Source organism: Terrapene carolina, unplaced genomic scaffold (genome assembly GCF_002925995.2).
Source record: "Terrapene carolina triunguis isolate 2854851 unplaced genomic scaffold, T_m_triunguis-2.0 Scaffold58, whole genome shotgun sequence".
Classification (NCBI taxonomy): domain Eukaryota; kingdom Metazoa; phylum Chordata; order Testudines; family Emydidae; genus Terrapene; species Terrapene triunguis.
This window is the reverse complement of record NW_020664409.1, coordinates 71,008,283-71,019,928: the sequence shown is the minus strand read 5'-3', so window position 1 is coordinate 71,019,928 and position 11,646 is coordinate 71,008,283. Positions and strand designations below refer to the sequence as shown.

Below are 11,646 nucleotides of genomic sequence, written 5' to 3'. Positions count from 1 at the left end.
CCCCCCGAGCGCTGCTTTACCGCGTTATATCCGAATTCGTGTTATATCGGGTCGCGTCATATCGGGTAGAGGTGTATTTTAAAATCATTTGCTGCTTTTCTGCTAAAATGGTTCTTAACATTTTCCAATATGAAAACATCTTGAGCCAAATACAACATTGAAATCAATGGCGTTACAACCAGGGATGAACATGGTCCTGTGCATCTGAAACAGGGTATGTTTTTACAGGATAAGATTACTTGGGTAACAGAAATGTTAGAAAAGATTTTGTACTTTTCATTCCAACTTAATGTTATTCTTCTTGAACATACTGAACATTTTCTTCTATACAGTTAAGACAATTTTGATGTGCTTATTTGGTAAAATAACTTCTGTTCAAAATGCACTGAAGAAAATATACACCATCACACTGGGAAAATCACAACATATTCACCCAAATACAGAATAGACAGGAGGAACTTCTTGGTCAGAAAAACTTGACTAACTAGAGGCCAGAGGGGGCATCATCCTCCACAATATTTACGAGATTAAGCTTTTGTCTACAAAAGACCTCTTTCATCCTCTCCAGCTTCTCTGACATCCATAATATCCTTCAAGCCCATAAAAAAATACAGTAGTTATATCATCATCTTTGCCCCATCTAAGTCATCCCCTGTCCTTGAATCCCTCGACTTCAAAGATTCGTAGATTCTAAGGCCAGACAGGACCACTGTGTTCGTCTAGTCTTGATCTCCTATATACCACAGGCCACTTAACTTCCCCAAAATAATTCCTAAAGCATATCTTTGCCTTCCTAAAGCACTGGTTTGTCCTTCCCCATCCCATCAGATTCAAGCTTCTAGTCCTTACCACTAAGACCCTGCACAACTCTTCTCCTGTGGCCACTCTTCATCTGGAATTCAGCCCTCCCAAACTCCCACCCTTAATCTGGGTTTTGGGGCTTTTGTTTTTGTTTTATCTGTTAGACTGCAAACTCTCCAGGGAAGAAACCACGACATCCTCCTACTCAGTACCTAGCCTAAGTCGCACAATCGTAATAATAGCATAACCCAGGTTATGCTTCTTAATCTCAAAAGCTAAATTTTTGCTATAATGTTCACAACTTTACATACTGAGGCTTTCTTGAAAAGTTCTTGGTATAAAAGAAGATTGGGATAAAAATTAGAAAGAAATAGTGTAGTTGTACCTAGTTTCATTCGCTAAAGCACAAGAAATGAGATATATATGGTAATAAGAAACAGTACACAGCTCTGATTTTGTAGTTCAGCATATTTTAAAAGATAACACACAAAAGCCAAATTGTTCAGAGAGAATATTAAAAAGATTGGCTTTAGTAGAATTACTAGCTGGAAGGCCTGTGTGGGAGAACCAAGTCAGAACCCTAACTCTCAAAAGATTTACAAAAAAGTATTTTGAGACAATTATATTCCATTCCTGAGAATGAGGAGGACTTCATATTGCATCCCTTCCCAGAAAAGTATCAAAAAGGTAACCTGACTATATAAGAGTGAGTATATATAAGGGAAATGAGCACTTTAAAAACAAAAAACACCTACAGATTTTATTTCTTGGCGCTCAACTGTAAACGAAAACGTAGCAGAAGTTTTCCCAGCAGTTGAAATTAGTGGTTTTGTCAAAATGATAACCATAGGCAAATACTGCATCTAACGTCCACAAAGACTGTACATGAGTATAACATGTACAGTATATAGCCAACACAGGGTAAGCTACATAATAACCAAAATTACCTGTGTATTTCTGGAGGAAGATATTTAAGCTTGTTGTTGTTCAGATTGAGAAATATCAATTTTTCTAATCCATCTGTAAGAAATACATTCTTATCCAAATGAATATAAAAAGTACATTTTTTATTCATCTTTACACTCACTCTCTCTTGGTCTTCTCCTTAGACACACACATAATGACCTCCATCTGGCAGATTAACAATCTACTCTCTTTACTTTCCCCTCTGTGCCTTGTAGAGTGCTTAAAAGGCAGGCATTTATAACAGGTGAATATCCTGTCAAATTACTAGATCAGCTGACAGGTAAAGTTTAACTTCCCTAAATTAACATACAGATGCTGCAGACTTTAAGTATGCACAATTTATACTGAAGTCAATGGAAGCTTTGCATGTGGAAGGACTGTAAAATTATTAGGATTTTGTTAAGGTGTGTGAATGACAAAAAATATTACAAAGACAAGGGTGGGTGAGGTAATATCTTTTATTAGACCAACTTCCATTGGTGAGAGAGACAAGCTTTCAAGCTACACACAGCTCTTCTTCAGGTCTGCCTGGGAAAGCTATGCACAGTGTCACAGCTAAAGATCCTTTGAGCATATTCTGTGATATCTGAGTGCTTGGCTGTAGATAATAGTTTTCTTGATGTGTTTGTGGTTACTGTTGGATCTATAGGTCACACTGAAGGTGGTCAATCATGGGCCACCTTGAAGAAGAACTTCTGGACAAATGCACCATGCAACCAATGATATACCTGAGACACACTGATAATATTTTCATCCTCTCAACAAAAAATTTAAACTCCCTCATAGATTTCAACAACCACCACCTGTCCATTAAACTCTCTCTGGAACACTTTCACATTAGCATCAACTCCCTGGACACTACGATCAGCTTCAACAATAGAACCCTGCAGACAGCTATGTGCAAGAAAGCCTTCATAGATCCAGTAACCACCCCAAACACCCCCAAGAAATCCGTTACCTACAGCCAGGCACTCAGATACCACAGAATATGCTCTAAGAAGAAAGCCCAGAATATATATCTTAACACACACAAAACCACCTTCACCAAATAAGGACACTCCACCAGAGAAGCAGATCACATCATGGAACAGGTCACCCAAATACCCCAACAGAACTTGCTTCAATACAGAAATGAAACCCCCGCTGATCACACATCCTTAGCTGTCACCTACCACCCCACAATGGAAGCCATCCTGAGTATCATCAAACATCTACAACCCATACTCAATGGGGACCCCATCCTGAAATTTTTTCTGAACCCCCTCTTCTGGCCTTCAAACAACCCCCCTATCATAACTATAAAGGGAAGGGTAACAGCTCTCCTGTGTACAGTACTAAAATCCCTCCTGGCCAGAGACTCCAAAATCCTTTTACCTGTAAAGGGTTAAGAAGCTCAGGTAACCTGGCTGACACCTGACCCCAAGGACCAATGAGGGGACAAGATACTTTCAAATCTTGGGGGGGGGAAAAGGCTTTTGTGTGTGCTCTTTGTTTTAAGGGGTTGTTCGCTCTTGGGACTGAGAGGGACCAGACATCAATCCAGGTTCTCCCCATCTTTCTAAACAAGTCTCTCATATTTCAAACTTGTAAGTAAAAAAGCCAGGCAAGGCGTCTCAGTTTTACTTTGTTTTCTCAACTTGTAAATGTACCTTTTACTAGAGTGTTTATCTTTGTTTGCTGTAGTTTGAACCTAAGACAGAGGGGGGTCCTCTGAGCTCTTTAAGTTTGATTACCCTGTAAAGTTATTTTCCATACTGATTTTACAGAGATGATTTTTACCTTTTTCTTTAATTAAAAGCCTTCTTTTTAAGAACCTGATTGATTTCTCCTTGTTTTAAGATCCAAGGGGGTTTGGATCTGTATTCACCAGGAGTTGGTGAAAGGAAGGAGGGGGGAAGGGTCAAATTCTCCTTGTTTAAGATCCAAGGAGTTTGGATCTGTATTCACCAGGGAATTGGTGAGAGGTTTCTAAAAGCTTCCCAGGGAAGGGAATGGTGGCAGCGGACCAGAACTAAGCTGGTAATTAAGCTTAGAAGTCCTCATGCAGGCCCCCACACTTGTACCCTAAAGTTCAAAGCGGGGATACAGCCTTGACACCCCCAATCTCTCCAAGCTCATCATCAGAAACAAGCTCCCCACAGACCAGGACACATCAACTCAAAGCGGCATCAAACCCTGACAGAACAACAGATTCAAAACCTGCAAACATATCTCCATTGCTATAATGATCAACACACCCCATAATACGCCTATCAAGAGCCCTGCGTCCTACACATACCTATCACAACATGTGGTGTACCTTATCCAGTGCACAAAATTCTCCAATAGCAAGTATGTGGGCGAAACCAGACAGTCACTATGCTCTCAAACGAACTCATGGAGGGAAATGATTAAAGAAAAAAAAACACCATATAACCTCTGGGTGAACACTTTTCACAAAGCGATAACTTTCCCTATCAGTCCTCATCCTCAAAGGAAACTTGCACAACGCTTTCAAAAATAAGCCTGGGAGCTTAAATTCATAACTTTGCTAGACACTAAAAAACATGATCTTAATAAAGACACTGGATTTATGGCTTATTACAACAATTTGTAACTCAGCAATTCCCCTTTTATGACTACAGAGCTGTTAACGGGCCACTTCGCCCTAAATGGTCCCCTAGAATATGTACTAACTACTTATACTAAACTATTTGTTCCATCTTGTAGTTAGCTGTGATACTCGGCATGCTTTTCCCAGTCCTGAAAAAGAGCTCTGTGTAGCACGAACACTTGTTTCTTTCACCGACAGAAGCTGGTCCAATAAAAGATACTACCTTGTCTCTCTCATATCCTGGGACAAACATGGCTACAACAACACTAGATAAAAAAAAAAATGGACAATTTTATATATATTCTTCTGAAGAAAGACACTGTAAGGATAACGAATCATTGCTCTTTCATAACTTATGCTGGTAATGATGTACTGACCTTGGGGTGCAATTATTCCATCACAGAAAGACAGCATACTTATGGCAAGCACCTCTTTTTATGACTTACAGTAGTTTCTTTCTTGCTTTTTTTTTTGCAAATGGTTGTTAATAATAGCTGTCATTCATTCATTCATTCATTCAGCTATAAAGTAGACCTGTGTGAAAACTTTGGCTTTGCACAGATTTTTGAGAACATTTTCTTTACTTTTGAGTCGTGAGGTAATTTAATCTTGCCATGATGATAGGTGGTTTCATTCTGACTTGTTGTACAGCTCTGCCTTCATAGGTTATAAGCCAAGAAGGAACCACTGTGATCATCTACTCTAACCTCCTGCATAACACAGACCAGAGGACTTCATCAAATTAATTCATTTTAACTAGAGTATATCTTTTAGAAAGATAGCCAATCTTGATTTAATGATTTCCAGTGATCGAGAAATCCATCACAGTCCTTGGTAAATTGTTCCTATGGTTAATGTTTCTGTATCAGCCAACACAATTAGGTTGCAATCCTGAGAAGGGCCTCTGAGCACTACTGAAATAAACATGATAATTAATAAATAAATTAATTATTTTATGGCAGACCTCTGGTGAAGGAGTCAAATACTAGTTAGATTTTTAAAATAAAAAGCTGGAAAAAATTATTAGTAACCACATTTATATTTTTAGTTATAAATGCCAAAATAATAGTATCTCAAGCAGAAGCAGGAAATAATCCCCCACCATTTGTACAATACTGTACAACCAGGTCGATGCATTTTAGGAAATTTCTGCTTCCTTGCGAAATATCTACCATAGGCAACTACTGAAGGCATAACATCACTAGTTCTATCCGAGATGGCAAAGCTTAGGTGTGTAGGTATTTTAATTCAGAGAATGTTGTTAACGAGAATTTAGTCAGATTGTTGCTAATGCTTACTGTTACCACTTCAGTGGCGCCGGAATAGGGGGGCCCAGAGGGCCATAACCCTCCCACTCAACGGGGCAAACCCTCCCCCCTTTCCCTCCTCTTCCCCCCAAGGGCCCACGTCCCCAGCCAGGCCAGCAGCCATGGAGCCCAGCCGAGTTGTGGGAGCCGTGCAGACTCTCCACCTGCCCACGGTGCGAGGGGGCTGAAAGCAGCCCCCAGGCCATGTCCCCACTCGCCAGGCTCCCCGCCTGGCCCAGGGCAGATGGAGGTGGAGGGTCCACGACTCTCCACCGGCTCCCCACAGCTGCCTGCGTGGCTCTCCCCAAACCAGCTCCAGCCGGGCGGGGAGGGAAGGGGGAGTGCTTCAGAGCCGCAGCCCTCCACCTGCTCTCCTCAGGCCACCCGCACCGCGGGCAGGTAGAGGGTCTGTCATGGCTCCCCACAGCTTCCCGCACAGCTCTTATCATGGCCGGGCTGCAGCTCCAAGGCACTCCCCGGCCAGAGTCGGGTCAGGGAGAGCCACATGGGCAGCTGTGGGGAGCCTGGGCCCCTCCACCTGCCCTGGGCATGGGGCCCGGGACACAGGCAGGGGGTTGCTTTTGGCCCCGGCCCCACTCCCACCGCAGCCGGGGGGAGCCAGGGGGTCTTCCTAGCCCCGCTCCGACTTCCAGCTTGGCTAGGGGCAGGGCCTTGGAGGGTGAGGACCCCCCACACACACAGTTTTGGGAAGGCTCCGACACTCTTGCCACTGGTCACAGAACTAATTTAACCAGGCATATAAAGAAAACTGAAAAGTGCATTAACAGGTAACTTTTTCTTCCAAACATTACAATTTTCCATACAGAGTAATAAGTTTATAAAACAGGTATGAAAAAAAACCACACACTTTACCAAACAATCCTGTTCACTCCAAATAAATGAAATAGCTAATGTATTATTATAGTTTAGGTCTAAAAACACTCTAATTACTTAATTGTCTGTTTTGATTTGACATTGACTTACCAAATATTGTGGGTGATATTGTAGTAATTTTATTTCCAAACAAGTGAAGCTTTTGCAGTGAACTGAGATATTTCAGCTGTTCTGGAACTTCCTCAAAGATATTGTTTCCCAAATTTAGTTCCGTCAACTATAAAAAGATATTTATAAATGTTCTTACACATTGTATCCTCCTTAGCAAAGATAGACTGAAAAACACAAGCTGATCACATTTTAAACACAAGTGCCCAGGAAATTAAGACTTTTATTAAATTTCCCTTCTATTCTCCCTATAGTACAGAAAATTAATGCATATATTCAAAGTACATATAATAAAACAATTTCATATAGCATAAGATTAGTTTTAGGAAAAGCCCATTTTACTCTTCTAATCAGTTAACATAAAACAACTAATTAAGCTGCCAGCAAAATATATAACAAACCAATAATACTAAGAAAAGCGGCTGGATTCTGTTCTCATTTACGCAAATATAAATGCAGAATAACTCTCTCGAAATCAATAGTTACTGGTGTAACTAAGAACAGTTTTACTTTGGAATTTCAATAATTTCTGAAGGGATGAAGGTGAAGGAATGCTCAATCACATCTAGGAATTAGTGTAGTTTATTTAGTACACATACATATTTGCACACTCAAAACTAATCTTCATACCCAAGAAAAACTGACATACCTTATACAGATTACATAAATAAATGAGGGCTGTCAAGCAACTAAAAAAATTAATCATGATTAATCGCACTGTTAAACAATAATAGAATACCATATATTTAAATATTTTGATGTTTTCTACATTTTCAAATATATTGATTTCAATTAGAACACAGAATACAAAGTGTACAGTGCTCATTTTATATTTATTTTTTATTACAACCTAATACAGTAACTCCTCACTTGTCTTGCATCTGAAGAAGTGAGGTTCTTACCCATGAAAGCTTATACTCCCAATACTTCTGTTAGTCTTAAAGGTGCCACAGGACCCTCTGTTGCTCCTCACTTAACGTTATAGTTATGTTCCTGAAAAATGCAACTTTAAGCGAAACGATGTTAAGCAAATCCCATTTCCCCATAAGAATTAATGTAAATGAGGGGGTTAGGTTACAGGGAAATTTTTACACCAGATAAAAGACTATAGATAGATAGATATAGATATTGTGGCAAACCCAAGACAAACAGCTACAAAGGGGGTAGTAATCAGTCCCAGGGGGTTAAAAAGGCCTCTCCCAAGCCACTGAGGAGAGAGAACCATGGGGAAATAAGGTTCAGCTGGACAAGGGGTTACCAGGGAACTAATTAGGTTCAGCTGGCTCCAACTGCTTGGGACCTTTTTAAACCCTCCCCGGCATGGAAGGAGGGGGGAGAGAGAGTGAGCAAACCAGGGAAGCTGCCAGTAAGTTAGGTGCAGCAAGGCTCTGAACCCTTCCTGCAAGGAAGGCTGCACTCTGTCCCCAGAAGGGAAGATAAACAAGCACAAGGGGCTGACTGAGAAAAGGAATAGCCAAACCCTATTCTACCTGCAAGGCTTTGCCTTGCCCAAGCCTGTGTCTCCAAGGCTAAAAAGGACTGAGCCTGCTGAGGAGAAGAAGGTACTTTGCCACCATATATATATACACACACACACACACAATGAGTTTTAAACCAACAATTTAATACTGGTACACAGTGATGATGACTGTGAAGCTTAGTTGAGGTGGAGAAGTCAGAGGGTGGGATATTTCCCTTACTGCTAAATGATGAACTAGCAATTGGCTGAGCCCTCAAGGGTTCACTCTCTCACTCTACAAGGCAGCAGGAATGGAGGGAGTATGTGTTAGAAAGCAATATGCGCATTTCCCCTTTAAGTACACTGCCTTGTTAATTAGATCAGCTTGCTGAGACCACAGCTGCTGCAAGCTCTGTTCTGAGCCCTGGTGTGTCCCCCCTGCTCTATGGAAGATGAGGTAAGTGGGGAGCAGGGGGGAGGGGGACACCCTGACATTAGCCCCCCTCTTTCTTCTCTTCCCCCCGCACAGCAAGCAGGAGTCTCGGGGAGCAGCTCCAAGGCAGAGGGCAGGAGCAGTACATGGCAGTGGGGGGAGGGACAGCTGAACTGCAGGCAGCTGCTGCACAGGGAACTTAGGGGAGCAGGGAGCTGATAGGGGCGTTGCCGGTCCACCCTGGTTCCAAGCCCCCCCCCCAGCTAGCTCCACCAGGCTGCTCTTCCTGCAAGCAGTAGACAAAGCAGGCAGCTGCCAAACGACGTTAGAAGGGAGCATTGCACAACTTTAAACGAGCATGTTCCCTAATTGATCAGCAACGTAACAACGAAACAACGTTAACCGGGATGACTTTAAGTGAGGAGTTACTGTACAAGTACAGTAGTGCAATCTCTTTATAATGAAAGTTGAACTTACAAATGTAGAATTATGTACAAAAAATAACTGCATTCAAAAATAAAACAATGTAAAACTTTAGAACCTACAAGTCCACTCAGTCCTACTTCAGCCAATCACTCAAACAAGTTTGGTTACAATTTGCAGGAGATAATACTGCCCACGGCTTGTTTACAAAGTCACCTGAATGTGAGAACAGGTTTTTGCATGGCACTGTTGTAGCCGGCATCACAAGATATTTACATGCCAGATGCGCTAAAGATTCATATGTCCCTTCATGCTTCAACCACCATTCCAGAAAACATGCATCCATGCTGATGACGGGTTCTGCTTGATAACGATCCAAAGCAGAGTGGACCGATGCATGTTCATTTTCATCATCTGAGTCAGATGCCACCATCAGAAGGCTGATTTTTCTTTTTTGGTGGTTCGATTTCTGTAGTTTCCACATTGGAGTACTGCTCTTTTAAGACTTCTGAATGCTCCACACCTCGACCCTCTCAGATTTTGGAAGGCACTTCAGACTCTTAAACCTGGGGTTGAGTGCCGTAGCTATCTTTAGAAATCTCATATTGGGACCTTCTTTGCATTTTGTGACATCTGCAGTGGAAGTGTTCTTAAAATGAACAACATGTGTCATCATCCGAGACTGCTATAACATGAAATATATGGCAGAATGTGAGTAAAACAAAGTAGGGGACATACAATTCTTCCCCAAGGAGTTCAGTCAGAAATTTAATTAACACATTTTTTTTTTTTTAACAAGCATCATCAGCATGGAAGCATGTCCTCTGGAATGGTCGCCAAAGCATGAAGGGGCATATGAATGTTTAGCATATCTGGCACGTAAATATCTTGCAACGCTGGCTACAAAAGTGCCATGCGAACGCCTGTTCTCACTTTCAGGTGACACTGTAAATAAGAAACAGTCAAAAGTATCTTCCGTAAATCTAAACAAACTTGTTTGTCTTAGCAATTGGCTGAACAAGAAATAGGACTGAGTGGACTTGTAGGCTCTAAAGTTTTATGTTGTTTTGTTTTTTAGTGCAGTTATGTAACAAAAAAAATCTACATTTGTAAGTTACACTTTCACGATAACCAGATTGCACTACAGTACTTATATGAGGTGAATTTACAAATAGTATTTTTTTTATTATTTTTACAGTGCAAATATTTGTAATAAAAATAATATAAAGTGAGCAATGTACACTTTGTATTCTGTGTTGTAATAAAAATCATTATATTTGAAAATGTAGAAAAACATCCAAAAATATTTAATAAATTTCAGTTGGTATTCTATTAACAGTGCGATTAATCGTGATTAATTTTTTTAATCACAGTTAATTTTTTTTGAGTTAATCACTTGAGTTAACTGCGATTAATTGACAGCCCTAAAATAAATCTAAAACCCAGAGGCTGACACAGATAAACCCTAGGATGCAACACTGAAGAGACTTTTCCAGAATCACACACACTGAATAGCAAAGGCTCTGCCTCCGGACATCTCCAGATTACATTGTGGGATGATCAACACTTCACTGTACTCCTGTTCTTTTAGCACTTCACTGTGTCCCCTCAGCATAGAGTAAAAATCCTTTTTAAAATAATGGAAAAATATATGCATTTGTTTTCTTGCCACAGTTACAGGTTTTGGGTATTTTTAAAGTAAAGTAGTTTGAATTTTACCAGAATATTAAAAAAAAAAAAAAAAAAATTGGTTTAAAGAAATGTATATTAATCCCACGCTGAACCATGATAAAGCCAAATTTAAGCCTGTAGTCAAACTTCCACTATCAAGTTTATGATCCATTAAAAATACAATCTTAGACTGGAAAACCTGGCACACCCTAACTACATATATGGTAATAAACAGTATGAAGCTATTCCCCACCATACATACATACATTATACTCTGCACATTCCACTTGATCCAATAGCTGGTTAAATTAATCCTTATTTAATCTGATCAAACCTCAAGAACCAAATCATTTGTATTACAAATACAGCTTCCACTTGTCATCTCAATTAATTTTGGATAGTTTATACAGGTATTATTGGGCACTTCCGTCACTAATTATAGATATTTGCCATTAACCAGGGTGTTCAAAATTCTGAATGAGACGAAGGAGGACCTACAATAAAAGATGACCAACTAAAAACTAGGGTTTTGAGACAATGTGTTTTTCTAACTGTATGCACCTTACTGTTATGTTATAGTGTCAGGACTGACCACTTATTTCAGCTAAAGTTAGGAAAAAAGTTTATTAAAATGTGATGCAAATGGAAGTAAGACTGACCCCAGACTCCTGCACTTTCTAGAAGTTTCATAGGGAGGGGGCCTTGATGTCAGCTAGCAGCTACAGTCAAAGGATCGCTGCACCACCTGAGGTCTGAGATTAGCTCTTCTTTCCACACCTGGAGCTGCCACAACTCCCAGCAGGGCCGGCTCCAGGCACCAAGCACCCAAGCTGGTGCTTGGGGCAGCACCTGGAGGGGGGCGGCGCGGCGCTCCGGCCGCCGGGGAGCGCGGGGCCACAGCCGGGCTCGCCGCCCCCCCCGCCCTCGCCCCGGCCGCTCTGGCCGCCGGGGTCGGGGGGGGGAGAGCCGAGCCCCAGCCAGGGCTCGCGGC

At 41.2% G+C, this 11,646-nt stretch overlaps 1 protein-coding gene across 1 annotated transcript in view; it reads right to left on the bottom strand.

The window, feature by feature from the left end:
• LRRC69 (leucine rich repeat containing 69) overlaps positions 1 to 11,646 on the bottom strand; it is a 41,645-nt gene that overhangs the window by 28,856 nt on the left and 1,143 nt on the right. Inside the window, exons 2-3 of the mRNA XM_024201656.1 lie at positions 6,652 to 6,778; positions 1,749 to 1,821 (exon numbers count right to left, since the gene is read on the bottom strand). Coding sequence (XP_024057424.1) covers positions 1,749 to 1,821; positions 6,652 to 6,778 — 200 coding nt within the window. The remainder of the gene's footprint in view (positions 1 to 1,748; positions 1,822 to 6,651; positions 6,779 to 11,646) is intronic.